At 36.7% G+C, this 18,392-nt stretch overlaps 1 protein-coding gene across 1 annotated transcript; it reads right to left on the bottom strand.

The window, feature by feature from the left end:
* Positions 1 to 275: 275 nt before the first annotated feature.
* Positions 276 to 17,887, bottom strand: LOC148118791 (arylacetamide deacetylase-like 2). The gene is made up of 5 exons (XM_087899397.1): positions 17,750 to 17,887; positions 12,379 to 12,601; positions 11,117 to 11,186; positions 8,919 to 9,090; positions 276 to 878 (listed from the first exon to the last, which is right to left on the bottom strand). The coding sequence occupies exons 1-5, from the start codon at positions 17,885 to 17,887 to the stop codon at positions 276 to 278; spliced, it is 1,206 nt and encodes a 401-aa protein (XP_087755523.1).
* Positions 17,888 to 18,392: the final 505 nt, after the last annotated feature.

Below are 18,392 nucleotides of genomic sequence, written 5' to 3'. Positions count from 1 at the left end.
GGTACTCACATGTCAGTACTGAGCTATTAGGTTTGATTTCTCAGAGAGTATCTATCTACTCGTGGTATTAAAGAAGATCCATTTTATCGAATTGTAAATTATCAAAATTAAGTAACTTCCCAAGTATACTAAACCATATTTATTCTAACTTAAAATTAGGTTTATCCAAAGTTCAAATCATGTTTAAACAACTCTTTAATTTTAAAATACTTTAAATTATAACCTTTAGGTAGCATTGCTAGCTAACTGACTGCCTAGTTATATGTGCAATTGATTTATAGATTTTCTTGTAGCCAACTTATATACTTATCTATTATCCTCAAACCTGAATGTAAATACATGGGTGCTGTGGAAAATAATATGGCTCCATGGATTGCATCCTCTATGTGGTCATGTGTAACTGGAACTCCTACATTTCTGAGTCGGGTGACATAAATAAGTCCATCATCTCTTAGGATGTCATATTCACATGTGATGACATAAGTTAATGGCAAATTTTGTAACTGGGAGTCATTGACTAACAAAGGTGACACTCTTCTATCCAAATGTAATGGAGAGAAAGTATCCAGCTTTCCATGAATGGGCTCCCTGTAAACATGGTTCTTTTTATACTTCTCAGGAAGGAAGTGACTCCAGTTAACAAACTTGAACAAGTCTCTTGATCCTTCGGGCATGTGTTCATTTCTCAGTACTGCATGTACTGATTCTGTCTCTTTTGTGAAATATCGTACTGACAACATAATTGCTAACTTCCTTGACAAAAAGGGACCGTTTTCATTCTCTCGATAAGATGGCATCCAAGTATCAATTGTCTGTAATCCAGGGTATATCATGGCTTGTGCCTTAATTTTGTTTCTGTATTCTGGATCATCCTGTAACTGTAAATAAAACACATGATGAGTGTTAATGAGTCAGTACCTTTAACAAAAAAAAGAATTAGTAAATTTGCTTTAATGTCCTAAGGTAAATAAATAAAACTGAAACAGTATCTGAGTATTACTCTCATAACATTTACTCATGGTTTGAAAAATGAGACTCTCATTTCACCTTCTTCATACTTGGCAGCCAAACAAGACCATGAGCTGGAGAATCCTGCTAGAGATGGCAGAATGGCTTTGTTTAAAAATGCTTTTAGTTTTTGCTGACAAGTTGTTTTTATCCATCTATCTATCTATCTATCTATCTATCTATCTATCTATCTATCTATCATCTATCTATCTATCACATACTGTACTGCTGTATTAGCCTCCCATGTGGTTTTAACCTAGGCATGTGTCATCATGTCCAGCTTGCTTATGTTGGCGTTCAGGAATCTACAATAGCAGAAACAATAAATATAGTGAAACATCATGTCAAAAAGCCATTCAGATGGAGCATGTTGATGTTACAGGTTGCAAACAATTCTATCATATGCCTTACCTTTGGCTACTAGTATTATGATATGACAGAAAGCACAGAGAGTAATTTACAAAAGTCAGAAGAGCAGAAGAAAGTCATGGACTGTTTTATGTGTAATCTGTCTCTACTGGAAACAGAAAGAGTCCAGAGTTTGAAGTCATAAGAAGATCCTTTCCTTTCATTTCCTAGTTATCACGCTGAAGGAGAGACCTTGCAGTGGGCCCTGGCAGTGTGTGTGCTTCTATAGCAGAGTGCCGCATCCCCAACTGTGTCTGCAGCCCTCCACAGGAAGTTCAGAATCTGCTGTGCGCAAGGTCATGCCCCCATCAGAAAGTGAATTTATATGAAATGAGAGGGCTAGTTGAAATCTCAACAGTACATCACAAGGAAAGAATCTGACCAACTTCAAAATGAACAACACACCATAGGTACAAAGTCCTTAGCTCGGCAGTGTAGCACATGCCTTTACCCCCAGCACACAGAGGAAGAGGTGGGTGGATCTCTGTGAGTTCAAGGACAACCTGGTCTGCAGAGCAAGTTCCAGGACAAGTTCCAAAGCTACAGAGAAACACTGTTTCAAAAAGCCAAGAAGAAGAGGAAGAAGAAGAAGAAGAAGAGGAAGAGGAAGAGGAAGAAGAAGAAAAGAAGAAGAAGAAGAAGAAGAAGAAGAAGAAGAAGAAGAAGAAGAAGAAGAAGAAGAAGAAGAAGAAGAAGAAGAAGAAGAAGAAGAAGGAGTCCTGCAACTTGCAAGTTCAGAAGGAAAAGGAAGAAAGTTTTCCGGCTCTCCTTCCCAGTGGCTTTAGGCTGATAATTTTCCAAATAAAATGCAGAAAGTTGAGAGAATAAGCAGCAGTGAACACAACAGTAAAACTGAGACTGAGCCAAATAACTCTTCCACATATAAACAGACATAGTCTCCAGTTGAGTGAATGCCTGCAGGTGATCTTCCATATAAAAACACGAATAGTCCCCAATTGAGTCAACGCCTATGGTTGGTGCTTGAAGCAGGGAGAATATACTGCAATTTAAACTTTCCATGGTTATCAAGGTGTAGGAGAAACTTATTAATTAAGTGAAATCTGGGAAGATGGCTCAGTTGGTAAAACCTTTGCTAGAACAAGTCCATGGACGGAAACCCAAAAAGAGACCTGGGCATAATGTCAGCCTAGCCCCCAGTGCTACAGTGAAGAAAGATGACATCACTGATCATTTAGTCTGATAGATAATCTTGGTAAGGTCCAGGGACAGTGAAAATGCTTGTGTGAAAAAGTATGATTTTCAAGGCCAAACTGGTTTGCTGGAAAGTTCCAGGCTCACAAAAATTACACAGTGAAACTGTATTTTGTAAAGAAAGGAAAAAAAAAGATGGAAAGTAAATGAGGGAACTGCTGACTTCCACATGCTTACCACACATATGTACACACAATGGTAAACACACACACACACACACACACACACACACACTCATGAATGTGGATCCACACAGAAACAAACAAAAGACAAGAAAAAATGAATTAAATTTAATTAAGAAATTAAGAGAGACCAGTGGCTTTCTCGGGAATACTTCAAGCTCCACAGACTTTAAATCAAAAGAAACAAAGACACACCAGTGCATTTATGGGTTAGAAAACAGAAAAGAACCAAGGTAGAGATGAGTGCTGGGGAACTGCAGGTATCCCTAGCACTATCCTGAGTCACGCAGTTACTTCTTCAAATACAAATATATGGGGATATTTGTCTTTATCTCGAATTCCTTCCTAAAACTACTGTCCTTTATTATGATAAACCCCCAAATAGTGGCTCCTAGTGTACTAAAACACTCCCAGAATATCACCTACAAATCCCCCAGAAGCTCTGGTGAACAGTTCCTTCACTTAAGGGTCCTTCCTAAGCGAGGGAAGAGTACTGGGAGACATCTCACTACCTGATCTTGTTATCTCTGTGGACACCGGAGCAGTAACAACAAAAGTTTCATACATTGAGAAGCCAGAAGGACCGTGGGCTCTATCTTGGTCAAAGGGGTCCAGATGGGAGACATCTTAGCAAAACCATTGCCTTTTTCAACCTTTTGCATCTCACAGCAGCATTTATAAACAAATATCTTTTGGCTGCTGTTGCTCCTTCCTCAGCATTCAAACAATTCAAAGAGAACATAATAATATACAGTATCCAGACTCTCTGTTTATTTTTCAACTTTACAAGGCTTTATTTTTACCTCTATTTTTTATTTTTATTTTTAATTTTTGTTTTTTGAGACAGTTTCTCTGTGTATATTTGACTGTCCTGGAACTCTCTCTGTAGACCAGGGTGTCCTTGAACTCACAGAGATCTGTACGTCTCTGCCTCCACAAGTGTTAGGATTAAAGGCATGTGCCGCTATGCTGTGAACTCACAGAGGTCTGCCTGCCTGTCTTCCAAGTGTTGGGATTAAAGGTGTGTGCCACCACACCCAACCTCTCTCTCTCTCTCTCTCTCTCTCTCTCTCTCTCTCTCTCTCTCTCTCTCAGGACTTTTACCTTTTTCTTTTCTCTCCCAAGCATGCATATATTTTTAACACACTGTAAAATATTTAGAAGTTTTCTTCATCTTTGAATCTCTCTTTACTGTATATCTTTTTCTCACCACGTTAGTCTTTAATTTGCTAAGCAATATTGAGAGAATTAAAGCCGTGTCATTGATGGTTGGATTCAGTTCATTTCTTAGTTTTCTATCACCACAACTCTATGGTGTTTCAAGGTCCCTGCCACCAAGCAAGCTGCAGCAGTCTGCTCACAAACCACATTCAAGTGTTCTGTAGCCAGACCTCCTGCCTGAAAAAGTCAGAGTTTGTGCTGGCAGGACAGCCCAGAAAATGAGCATTTTAAAATGGTGTGGCTTTTTTTCCTGCTATGGCTGAAAAACTAAAAGCATGCAGTTAGCTTCTCATCAAGACCATTTAAGTGTTTTGTGGCAGGGCCTATAAAATAGCAAGGTTTTACAGCTAAAGCTGAGTCAGGAAGACTCTCTTAATTGACACACATTTGCCTCCAGCAAACAACCCACCTGAGAAAATGCTGCTTTCAATAAGCTGTGCTTAACTCTTTTCTTTTTTGTCTAGAATTACTTACCAAGCTCTCTCGGGCTTTATGTGGATGTGGTTGTCCATGTCACACCCATGCTTTGGAGCAAGAGTGGTTGCTGTTACCCCAGAGTCAATGTGGTGTTAAATTTTGTATAAACATGGAGACCCTCTCTCCCACTGCCCTTGCCCCAGAACGTCAGAAGGAAAACCACTGCGGTTAGATCACTATCCTCTGCCTCCTCAGTTAGAATAGTCAGCTCATGCAAAGAGGTGTATAGTAACCACTGTGTCATAAATTGCTTGAATTATCTCTAGACTTTTTGTGAAGGTGCCTTTATAAATTTTAGTAGACACTCCAAGGATTGGAGAAGCAGGAGAGGCAAAGGGTTAGCAGAGATTCCTCATGCCTCCCTCTGTGACAGACAAAGCAGCATGGACAGAATGGCAGCATGCCAGGAGAGGGCCTGCTCGTTGGCAGTATCAGAGCAGGTCTTAGCAATCCAGAACCAGCTAGTATCGTTTCTGTGGTAACACAGAGGAATGGAAAGAAACAAGGAGGAGGGAGGGAGGAAGAGATTAATCTAAAATATCCCATTAGCCTTAATTGTTGCTGGTGTGCAACTTGACACATTTTGTCACAAATAGATTAATACTAATAACCATACATCCATCCCTATACTGCCTGCTAATCTAGAATCCAATGTCTTCACCTATCTTATTTCAAGACTTAAGTAAAATTTAATCTTCAGTTACATGGAATATAAAATGTCCAAAGGAAATGATTCTATACCAGTCACAACCGTGGGGTTGTTAGTCTGCAAACAATTTTTATAGGTATTCCAGTATATTTTTAATTTTACCCATAAGCATGGACCTGTATGTTTGTGTGTGCTAACACCCAAAAAAGAAAATCACTTCTAAATTAACAGAACATTCAATTCCAATTGAATGCCCCAATTCCAATTGGTATTGGAATCCTCAATTCCAATGCCCCAAATGTTCAATTTCCATCTTATATTAAAGACTACATATAGTACTATGATTTGAAAATACATGCAGTATTGGACTGAAGAGATGGCTCAGTCACCATCACTGACTGCTCTTCCAGACAACCTGGTTTCTATTCCCAGCGCCTACATTGCCTCTTACAACTGTTGCAGCTCCAGACAGGAGAGTCAGTGCCCACTTCTGGCCTCTGAAGGTACTACATGGAATATGAATCAATTAACACTTTTTAAAGTTTCTTATACTTGGCTGAGGTGATCATTGAATCAGAAAAACAGTATTTGAAAAGAAGTAGTAGCTTTTCACAAGTATGCCTTGGGGTTCATATAGAAGGTGTGGTTAAGTTAAGTGTACTCATCCTGGTGCCACACAAAGTCATTGGAGGAAGTCAGGCATTCAGGGAAGGAAAAAGCAGTTATTGAGCCACATGAAAACACTTCCCAGAATGAACATTGCCTCAAGCATGTATGGGTAGCACAAACTGTAATTGACAGATATCCCGATTAGCTTTCGTCAGCTCAGCACAAGCTAAACTTATGTGAGATTATTTGGATTATACTTCTGTAACATTGTTCTATGGAAAACCTGTGGGGCATTTTCTTAACTAATGATTACTAGAAAAGGGCCCATCCCATGTGAATGACAAAACTCCTGAGGCTGTGGTCCTAAATATAATAGAGCAGTCTGAGCAAGCCATGAGGATCAAGCCAGTAAGCAGAATTTTTCCAGAAATTTGAAAACCAATTAGACACTATCAGAAGCATTCATGTGATATTTTGAACTAAGAACCACTAATGTGAAACTTTTGCTTTCCTGGGACAATCAATACTGATTTCTTGGGATGAAGAATCAACAGTGATTCAGAAGAGACCAGCACTACTACTGTGTTGTGGAACAATCTATTTGTATATAGTGAAGATGTGTTGCTCTCATTGGCTAATAAAGAGCTAACTCATCAATAGCTACACAGGAAGAGGTTAGATAGGAGAACCAGATGAGAGAATGCTGAGAAAAAGAAGAGCGGAGTTGCCAGCAAGACATAGAGGAAGCAACATAGCCAATAAGGATAGGAGAGATGAGATAATAAACCCAGGAGACAAAAAGTAGATTGGTTAAAAATGGGATAAAGTTGTAAGAGTTAGTTAGTGACAAGCCTAAGCTATTAGTCAAGGTTTCATAATTAATAAATCTCATTGTGGTGTTGTATGGTATTTTGTTTGTGTTTTGAAAAATGAAGCTTTCCTGGAGATCAGAGGGCAGAGATAGCCACTACTTAACCATAGAAGCTGGGCAGCGGTGGCTCACACCTTTAATCCCAGTACTTGGGTGGTAGAAAGAGAAAGTGGTAAAGTGGGGGTAGAGACAGGATCTCTGCCTGTCAGACTGAGCAACAAAAGAGGTAGGAAATAACTGGTGGCTTCTCCTGGGTCTTTGGTCTTCCAGGTTTTTACTCCAATATCTGACTCCTGGTTTTTATTGGTTAAGATGAATTAGATTAACATTTCATTGTGGTTGTTTGGACGGTAGGAGGTGGGACATAAAATTTCACTGAAACCATTAAGTCCAAATCTTCTGGGAAGTTTTTCCTCAGGATCAATACATAGCAGTTATAGTCCAGAGGGGGCTAAGGTTCCACCTTCTGCTAGCATCTGAACTTGGAACTATGTAATTCCCCATGTGGTACCAACTTTTGAAGTAATGGAGGGGTCACTGGGAGCAACCAAGCTTTGGCAGGCACCATGAGGGCCTAGAAAGGCTTATGGTGATTGTGAAGCCTCAGTTGAAGCAGAAGCCCTGGGATTGATGGTGGATGGAAGGAGATTGAGTTTTGGAACCATGTATCTCAGACAAAGCACCTGAAGAGAGCAAATGAGCAGTTCTTACCAGGTGCTGTAGAGACCAAACATTTTGGAGATGTCAGTACCATGGTGTTACCAACAAGAGCAGCAGCAAGTGTGGAATTAAGACAGCCTGAGACATTGAGACATATTACATGTGCTGTGGCAAGCAAGACCTTTGGAGCCTATGTAGTGACCCTGCATTGTCTAATCCCAAGTTTTCCTATTTTAGACTTTTGTTTTACTTAGTTCTGATTGAGACATTGCTCTAATTCTTCCTTCTTGGAATACAAAAGTATTTAATTAATTTATTATTTTATAGGAACCCACATTAATAGATTTTGAAATTTTCGAGAAACTGGCTATTTTAGAGTGACTGATCATCAATGTCTTTGAATTTTTAAAATCTGTGGGACTTTCAAAGTTGCAATGTGTTTAATATTGATATAATGATATTAATATGAGAAATTGGGCATAAATAAGAAAGGGAAAGTGACAGTTAAATAATGATGTGTTTGTGCATCAAGTTGACAAGCATTCAGTAGCTCTGGCTGTTTTTTCTTTCATTTTGTTTTGTCTTTTTGAAACATGCTAGATTTATTTGAGAAGAGGGAACAAGAAAGAAAATGACTTTGTAAGATTGGTCTGTGGGTAAGACTGTGAAGTATTTTCTAAAGAAGTGATTGATGTGCCCAGCGTGCTGTAGGAGGTTCTACCCCTGTACAGGTAATCCTAGATGATATAAGCAAGCAGGCTGAACAAGCCTCCAGGAATAAGTCCCTGGGCAGTATTTCTCCATTGCCTCTGCTTCATGACTCTTGCAGTATGTTCTTAAGAAATGTGTTATAACAGCCTCACTTGCATGTTCCAGAGAGATAAATTCCTCCCACTGCCATGGATTTTCTGCCTTCAGGTACTGTACTGTGTCAAACCATAAGCCCAAGTAGCTCATTTTCCATTTACCTTTTTCATATTAGGTCTTTGAGTCAGAGAGACAAGAAACTAATCAATTTGCATCAAGTACAGTGACACCAAATTCACACAAATTTTATAATTTATCTTTGAAAAACTAGCAATAAAACTTATACTAAATAATCATTCATAGTCATTGCTATATTTTTATTAATTAGTATGATAAGGAAGGCTGGATGGTGTGACTCTATTCCAAGTGGCTGGGGACTGATGAGGAAGAGATTGCAAGTTTAAGGCATAGCCATATTACAGAACAAATTCAAATTCAGCCTGGGATGCTTAACTAGAGACCAACTCAAGAAGAACTTAAAAGGAGGTAGTTACATAGTTCCATGGTAGATCATTTGTCTAGCGAGCATATATCCTTAGATTCAGTGCCCACTAAGCACACACACACACACACACACACACACACACACACACACACACACAATAGGATTAAGAAATTCATATGCAACATTGCCTAATTTCTTGACTAAAGCCACATCTAAATCTAAAATCATGCAAAAGAATAAACCTATTTGGTCATTTTATATTTTATAGATCATAGAAAAAACATCATTCAAACACAATAACTAAAGTTCTTCCTTTGTGTTAGGACTAAATTGTGCTGGTTTCAATCATACATTACACACATAACATACCAGTTGAATCACTGTTCCTGTCAAGGAACCCCCAGAGCTGTCTCCTGAAATACAGATGTGAGCAGGATCCACTCCATATTTTTCAAGAACTTTATCCTGGAGAAAGAACTTGATCACAATAATACAATCTTCAATGGCAGCTGGGAATAGATACTGAGGAGCAAGTCTGTAGCTTTAGAAGTAAATCAAACAAAAAAGACACAAAGAACTTAAGATACTTATGATTAGGCTCAAGTATATAATTATCTCTAAATTTTACTAGGAGATGTATACATAAAATTTGGCCCTCTTTTGAACCTTTAAACCCACCAAATAAATTCAGTCTTACTAATAAATAAGTTCTATTTTAAAATAAGACATAGGTTCTGTTTTAAAGTGTGTTTTGGTATTAGTACAATGAGGAAAAGAATAAGGTAGCATGTATTTTCACCCTCTTGAAACTTGTAAACTTCACCAAGTCCTGAATGGAGTTGGTGTCTCAAAAGCAATTTATGATCATTGATTATATTATTCAAGAAATTTAAAATCAGAAAATCCAAGAGTAAACTGTTGGTAGTTGCCTTCAATTAGAAACTTGGCCAAAATTTCACAGAATTGTAGAATTTCATTTCCCAAGCATGAGGATTTGAATTGAAATAAGTAGTTTAATATATGGATATGTAAGCTATATCAATGAGTACTACTAATATACTGTGATTCTTAAGACAAAATATATCACATTTTTACTCCCCTATCCTCACCCTCTCTCACTGTGCATATAGAATCATGTCTCAATTAAATGATTTCATTTTTTTAACTCTTACAATTAGGATTAGAATTATTGAATTATTTATAGTTCTATAATATGCAATATTATTCAGATAGCCCTTGTGAATTTTTAAATTTTAAGGTGTGTCTAAGTGTTAAAAAATAGAATAATATCAGCCATGAAACATCAAAATACAATTTTAATTCAAGGTGACGAACAAAGGTTGCATGCAATATATTAGAATCCTTTAACTAGATATAACTTTACTCTCTTAAAAACTTATGTAAATTATAATATGATAAAGTTGGTTAAATTATAACGATAAAGGCAAGTTGACATTACTGCTGTGAGTTAGAAATTTCTCAAACATAAGTAATTCCACTTGCTTCAAAGCAGTGCCTATGAACATGACAGTACTGAACCCGCTAGTTTATGCTACTTGACTCCATTACACTGTCAGCAAAAATTCCTTATAATGTTTCAGCAAAAATCTACAATTTTGCAAATCCATTTCTATGCTATAAAATTAGCAGGGGAAAGCCAATTTTCTCCAACCTCATGATGAGGCATAATAACTATAAAATACACCCAAAACATTATAAAGCAATAGTAAGTATTCAACTTTCTAGTACATTGTTGAACATTTGAACAAAAGTCATGAATTAATAAGAGCCGCCATTGGAAATGTTCTTGAGATGTTTGAATGGTCCCAACATTGGTTCTAATTTATATTACCTGGCCCAATAATGACTCTAATATACATTGATTGCTTCTACCCATCATGATGTAGGATTTCTCTCTGTATGCTGTCATTACCATTAATGAATAATGAACTGCTTTGGACCTGTAGCAGGACAGAACTTAGGTAGGTGTGGAAGACTAAACTGAATGCTGGGAGAAAGAAGGGCAGAGTCAGAGAGAAGCCATGTAGCCCTGCTGGAGGCAGATAGCAAAAGTTTAGCTGGTAAGCCACAGCCACATGGAAATACACAAATTAATAGAAATGGGTTAAATTAATATGTGAGAATTAGTCAATAAGAAGCTAGAGCTAACAGGCCAAGCAATGATTTAATTAATACAGTTTCTGTGTGATTATTTTTGGGCTAAGAAGCCGGAACTAACAAGCAGCTTCCTTATTACACTCTTAGGTATGATGAATCTACACTATAGGCATATTACTTGCGTAGGCTTTGTGTTCTTAAAGCTGCCACTGCTCTATTGGCAAAGATGTTCATGCCTCTGCTTTTCATGGGAGTCTACCATGACAGAGATGAATGAAAAATTGAGCCTTGTTGAAGAAATTTTGATGTTATAAGGTTAAGAAAGGATTTTATAAACACAAATTTCCTAGCAGCAATCCAGCCACCACTGAGAATTTTACAGCTTGTACTGTAAACTAAGCTTAGGTGGGAGGGCAAGGGCACAATAATAAAAATAGCCAGTCTCTTACTCAGGTGCCACCACAACAGCATCAAGTCTGTTGGCTGTCATTCGGTTCACGAAATCATAGGACTCCATCTCTGAAATGAAAGACATAAATACAGAACAGAGCTGTGTACATGCTAAGCAATGGAAACCCAGACACATCTATGAATCCTCAGAGAAATTGGAATTATGATTACTTAATGGAAATCTTGCAGTCAACACTTTGGCCACCATATGTAAGAAAACACTGGAGTTAGAAAACCTTCCTTAACTCCTACCCACCAAATCCCTCCTAACCCAGGCCAGAAGAGAAAACTCTTGCTAAGTCACAATGAAAGAAGCTTTCTGTGCCTTGATGACCTGTTTGTGTTCTCTCAGAAAACTTGCTCTGGCTTCCTGTGTTGCTAGCTTCACCTGACTCCAGTTTCACAGCCTGGGGCACTGTGACTGCTCTTGGGCTGCTCATTTCTGTGGTCATTTCCATCCGGGGGAGGCTGTGGCTGAGCTGCACTGAAGGACTACACCAGTCATTGTCGCATAGACAGTGACTGACGAGCAGTGGTGAAGATCACAGTCTTAGAGCTTAAATAGAAACAAGCTATCCTTTCATCAAATTTATATTTTACTTCTCAGGAGAGGAAAAAGTTTATGTCTTGACTCTCTCAAAGTAACCATGTCCATACCATAAAATTGACTCTAAATCAGAACTCTAGAAGTAAGTTGAAGATCATATTATAATCATCATTATAATATTCATAAATTTAGATAGTCACCATAATTAATCTATCTTTAAAGATCTTTTAGAGTTCTCAGACTTTTAAATAAGAGGACTTTAGTTTACAGAAAGCCTAATATATTTCTCAAGATAATTTTTTAAAATGATTTTTTCATAATAAGAGGCTTAGGCTTTAAAATAAACTTTAAGTTGCTTTTTGAACATAAGTGAAAATTTTAATTGTAGTTAAAATCTATCAGCATATTCTTATTTATACTATTTTTACAGAAATTAACTATGGATTGAATCTAGTCATTATATCAAGAGGTCGGGACAAAAATAAGTTTATTATGATTAAAATCTTAACAGAAAACAACGCCAAAATTTGTCAGTGAAAACCAATTAACCTAAAAAGTGAATTTATTATATAAAACAAAATGATTACTGTCAAATTCTCAATGCAAAAATTAACTCATTTCAGGAGAAGGTGTAACAAGTTCATGAGTTGCATAGAATTCCATTTCATATAGCAATTGCAATCAAATTAAAACACACATTAAAAATGCACTTACTGGGGCTTCCCGTGACAAAAGCACCACCATGAATATAAATGACAGCTGGTCTCTGTCTCTCAGACTTCCTTTTTGGCAAATACAGACGAACAGGAATGTTACTGAAGTCCGTGTCAATCACTGTAATGTTTTCATCTGAAATTGGTTCTATATTTTGAGTTCTCATTAATATGAAGAAAAGATGTTCAAATTTCATAAGACCCGTATATTCAAATAATGTGGCCTATCAAAACAACATCCAGATGTATGCATTATTTATTTTTATTTTAGCAACTCTAAAGTCACATAAAGATGCAATGAGGAAAAGAGTAGGTGGTGTAATAATGCCATAGTGTGTATAGCACATCCTTCACCGAAGGTGAAATGCACATCTCAGGAGATGGAGAAGAAAGGTATGGAAACACAGAAGGGAAAGATGGCTGAAATACAGTGTCTTCCAAACATGACAAGGCAATGCACTTATCACCTCATAGATGCTCTGGTTATCTGCATGAGATGTGCACATGACCAAATCAAATAATATGGAAGCATTCATTGGGCTTCGTAACACAGGAAGCCCCAACCCCAACTCAGGAGCTACTGACAGTTAATGGCTGCTGGGGATGAGCGGATCAGGTACCTACAGAGAACTGGAAAGCTGCACTGGCTCCACACATGGCTCTACATCCACAGGCAGCACTAACTGGACCCAGTGAGTGATGAAAAGTATTTTTTAAAAGGGACATGATGTTGTGAGGGCTATGCAAGATGAAGGGTCTGGGAGAAGCTGTAGAATGAATATGATCAAAATATAGATACAAATATAAAGATGAGAGATGATAGATATATATCAGTAAGTATATATTTTATTTGGATTTTCAAAACAATAAAATATTAGTCAAGCACAAAGGAAAATAAAATGAGAAAATATTTGCACTAAATATGTAAAGATTATCATCTTTACTTTAGAAAAACATGAAAGTATTGCTAGACTAAAAATCAGACTTATTACATGTCCTAATGCACATACTCTTATTTATACTCTAGAAATCTCAATAAATTCATCTGTAATAAGACATGTATAATAATAGGACAATCAACATTTCACGATAGATAAGGGACTTGTAAAGAAGGTCCCACACAAACCTCAGGAAATACTGACTCTTAATGGTTGCTGAGAGCGGAGGTGCCATTTTCAGTGATGTAGACAGCTAGCCTTGTCCTGGTACATAATGCTCCCCCATGTTAAGTCAGGACACTAATTAAATTAGTGGGGATTAACAAAGAAAACATAAGAGTAAAAAGAGAAATTTTTGAGAACAGTTTCAGCAAGAGAGGTGAATTCATCATGTAATTTTATGAAATTGTCAAACAATAATAGCTCATTATAAATTTAAAATAAATCTAAAGCATACAAAAAATTGAAATCAAGATAATCTCATCTGATATCACAAATTTTTACCACTGTACTTTTCATTGGGTTGAGTTCTTATTAACTTAGTTTTCCCTAAAAATACCAACTGGAAATAGCTTTTTATGCTTCCTTTGTTTGTATGTCTATTCCCAATATTTGATTTTAACTTTTATTCATTAAATTTAGTTTCAGTGTTTAAAGTTTAGCTGTGTGTATGTGTGCCAGAGAATACATTCAGATGTTGAATCCCAGTTCTCAGCTGTGGGGTCACAGATGGGCACCACTATATGTACTTTTATGTGGATACTGGACTTCCAAACTTATTTTTCCCTAACAAGTGCTTTACCCACCAACCCATCTTCTTTGTCTTTGACTATTTCAAAATTTACATATAATAAGTAAACAGGAAATGCATCGTAAGCAACTTCCAAAATTCTAGAATTACAAAGATACCCGGCTGCTTGAACAGTTACACAAAGTTCTTCTGTAACATTGGGGCATCCATACTCAGCCTACAGGCCTTGGGTGTCCTGCAGATTTCTCAGTGAAGTAGAAAATTTGAAGGACTGTTCCACCTATTCTGGTAAAGTTTGTCAGTCACTTTCTTCTGTGTCCTGCAGAATATCTGAAAGACTCTTTCATGAAGTAGGAACCTGAAGGATTGTCCGTCTTTGTTTCGCGAAGCTCATCAGTTATTTCCCTGTGGGTCCTGCATGTCCAGTTTATACAGCTTACAGTCAAACAGTCCAGGCAAGAGCAGTTTCTTGTCCAAATAGCTAGCTTTGTCACACTGAAAACAACCTCTAAAAGGAGATTTTTCAATGCCCTTCATCCTCTTGAAGTAATTGGTGCTGCCAGGAGCAGATGTTCCACATCCAAAGAATTCTAAGTTCGTAAAACATTTTAAAGGCCATATTCTGTAGCCCTCTGAAATGTTTGATGATTTTCTATCTTTCGGAAATGTGACTTTACATATCTGGAAAACCTAATATGTCTATAAATTTGACTACTATAGATGACTGTTTATTTGCTTTTCTTAACTATATGTTACATGTTTCAATAAGTTGCGTAATCACAATACTTTAAACAAGAGCAGAAATATACAAATAGTATAACAAAATGTACCATAAATTTGTATCAATAGACCAAAATCCATACTAATATAAATAGTATTTTGAGATTAATGGTTGTTTTTTTTTGCATTAAGGTAGATTTAATAATCTAAGTTTTTTCTTCATTTCTACATCATATTCCCCTTCTTTTCTTCAGAAATTGACTATGACCATTAACCATTTATAACCAACCTTCTATAAATGGAATCAAACATTTATAAACACTGTTTTGGAATTTGGGTGTAGTTTTCTATGTTCCTTTCTTTTGATTGGGGGCACTGGTAATCTTTTGGGGATCCTAAGAAAAGGAAGAATTTCATTCAAGTCCTGACTGGGTATTTTGTGTGGTTGGTCCATCTCTTCCAGTAGCCTTGAAGCTGCTGTGGATGTTGAATCACCTGGGCCATCATCCCCAATGGAGAACTTTCCTAGGGTCTTGATCGACCAAACCATATTAACCTAGAAGGAACCCACAGCTTTTCATCTCCTATGGAAACAGAAACAGAACTGCTTCTCCCTCCAAAAAATGCATCTTCTAAGTTACATTTTACAAATATGTTTATTTTTTACTTCTGTTTTAAAATTAGGACATTTTAAAAATAATTCATTTGGTTTATTTTGTCAGTACCTCCTTCAATTTTATGTCTCTCAACAGCTGTCCGTTGCTTTTGAGCAACCAAAAGAATTCAAACTAACACAATAGTATACAGGATCCAGACTCCTTGTGTATTTTTTACTTTAGTCTGGCTTTTTATTTTTGATTGTTTTTCAAGACAACGTTTCTCTATGGCTTTGGAGCCTGTCCTAGAACTAGCTCTTTTAGACCAGTCTGGCCTCGAACCTCAAACTCACAGAGACCCACCTGCCTCTGCCTCCAGAGTGCTGGGATTAATGGTGTGCGCCACTACTGCCCCTGGCTTTTAAAATAATACTCACATATCTCTTTAAAGACTTTGTTTTTTTTTAAAAAAATTATGTTTTCTATAACTTTCCAGACCCATTTTCTTTCTTTCTTAAGCCTACACACATTGTTAAACACATAAAAACTTGTTTAGAGGTTCTTCTGTCTAGACCTCTTTTTACTGTGTATCTTTCAGCCTTTTCATCCATATTTATATATTTCATAATTTCTATTTTACATTTGAGGACACAAAAGCCAAATTTTATAATTCTTTGCTTCCAAAATACATTTATATTGATAGATGATAAGTATTGCATCACTTTGGTGGTATATGAACCGGTTATGTATGTACTACTCAAGGATAAACTAGTGATACATGTACTACTCAAGGTTGATGTTGTAACCATTTATAAAATGGCACTTGTCCACCCTCACTTCCCTACTGTTGAGCCAACAACATGAGGCATTAAGAAGCCCAAACCAGGTTAACTCAACTAACTTTGGACTTAGAAGATTAGTTTGACTGTCAGTTTCATACAACCAATAATCATCTTAGGAGAGTCTCCTCAAGGGATTTTCTAGATCATGTTAGCTGGTAAGCATGTTTATGGGGCAAATGTCTTGATAAAATTAATTGATATGGTAATACACAGCCTTAAGGTAGGCAACTCTGTTTCCCAGATTGGGCTCTGATAGCTAGCTAAATATAGTCATGCATGCATTCTTTAATCTCCTCTCTTGATTGTTAAAGTGATGGCCTATCAACACCATAGCACCATGATTGTCCTGAAATAATGGCCTGACATAACTTGTTGTGGACTCTCAGCTGGCGTTTTACCAGGGTATGTTATCACAGAAACCTGCATGAAAATAGAACAGCTGTCTCTCACAGGAAGATTGCCATCCTTCACCAGCAGAGTAGCCTGTGTCTTCTTCATTTACCATAACTTTCTGATCATTCACTGTTTTGTGCATGTGTTCTCCCCAAACCTTCCTATTCCCATGATACCTATAAGACTTTCAGGAAGAAGTACATTTTGGTTAAATATAACATGATGTACTCTTGAGTTCAGTTTTTGAATGCGTCTTTATAAAATCTGTATTCTAGCAACACAGACCTAATATAAATAACAGCAACAGCAAGTGCCAAGATGTGGCCCTTGAGCATCAGAATATGTCTGAGACATGTCAGGATGCATGTGTCACACACCACACTCTCTACCCATGAATACACAGTGCAGCTTTTCAGTGAGCTTTCCAGATGGGCTCTCACAGCAGGCTAATACAAAAGAAGATATAACGGCCAGATAGCTTCCACAAATAATTCTAAAGTGCTATGAAAAAAATCAGAAATAAATGCCACTATCGTGATTTTTTCTGATTATTAAAAGATACCTTATTTTAACATTAACACAGAACTTATATAAGCCTGTATTGAAATCATCATTACCATTTAGCTAATTATTAACACACTTAAAATTGATGAATGTAAACCAAATATAAACTTTTTTTTGGCACAAGAGTACACAATTTTGAGTTCAGGAAGACCAAGAACTACCTAAAAAGAAAAAGAAGATACTAAAACAGTAGAAGGATAAAAATAAATCAAAATTTTATCATATGAGTGATTTTACATGTGAGTTTAAGAAAACTTATGAGCCTTTCTGAAAAGCATCAAATATATTCAAGCATCTGAACAATTACTAAAGTATTTTTTAAAAAAATATTGGTTATTTTTGCTCTCAATATGTACTTAACTTTAGAAGTAACATTTACAAACATTGGATCTTCGTTAGTTAATAAAGCATGTTACCAATTAACTAAAATGTTAACTATATAAACTATAATATTATTTGGTAGGTAAAGCATTAAAAATGCAAAGTCTCTTTCAAAATACTGACTCAATGACACTTCATGTATATATTTGTAGCAAGGCCTCCCAATTTCCCAGGAAAAATATATTACCGTAAGCGTTGCTATTTTCGTAAGAGTATCTATGAGTCTCACTTTCCAGGGTTCTTCAATGTTTTCTGGTATGGGCATATAAGTATAATAAGCAAGAAGGATGCAAGATATTCCAAAGAGCAGCGTTTTATTCCCCATGATAAAACTCCAAACCTCTCTCTGCTACTAGCCAAATACTACCTCATATATAAATCGCTAAACAGTAAGACAAAGGTAGCAGGCCCAGTCTTCCAGACAACACGAAAATAAAGCAACTCATTCACTATTCAGTTCTAAGATAAGGCACTGTTGTAACAGGTAATGCAATTGTCCTTCTTTGTGTAACACAAGGTACCATGAATAATCTATTGAAAATTGAGTCAAGGGTAAAACCATCTTGTGAGGATCAAATTTTTTCACATCAGTGAAACACATCTTAGACAGACTCACAGCACATCACAAGAAAAATAAAAATCCACTTTCTAGTGTCATTTTAACAAAAATAGTGACAAAAATTAAAAATAATTCATGAGTAACATTTATACAACTCAAAGACTAAAGCCTATAACACAGATTATTTAAAAAAATAAAATATGCTGTGTCAAGTGAGAAGAAGGGGAGCACTAGAAGGCAGGAAACTAAATGCCAGTCAAAATTAGATAAA

The sequence above is a fragment of the Myodes glareolus genome, chromosome 20 (assembly GCF_982192425.1).
Source record: "Myodes glareolus chromosome 20, mMyoGla1.1, whole genome shotgun sequence".
In the NCBI taxonomy this organism is placed as follows: Eukaryota; Metazoa; Chordata; class Mammalia; order Rodentia; family Cricetidae; genus Myodes; species Myodes glareolus.
This window is presented reverse-complemented; position numbering and strand designations above follow the sequence as displayed.

Bases quoted from the DNA above. Each gene is read 5' to 3' on its own strand.
- LOC148118791 (XM_087899397.1), bottom strand. From the start codon at position 17,887: ATGGGGAATAAAACGCTGCTCTTTGGAATATCTTGCATCCTTCTTGCT. The intron at 12,602-17,749 runs GTAATATATTTT...TTGTTTTGATAG, and splicing joins CGAAAATAGCAACGCTTACG to GCCACATTATTTGAATATAC. The intron at 11,187-12,378 runs GTAAGTGCATTT...CTTTCATTTCAG, and splicing joins TTTTGTCACGGGAAGCCCCA to AGATGGAGTCCTATGATTTC.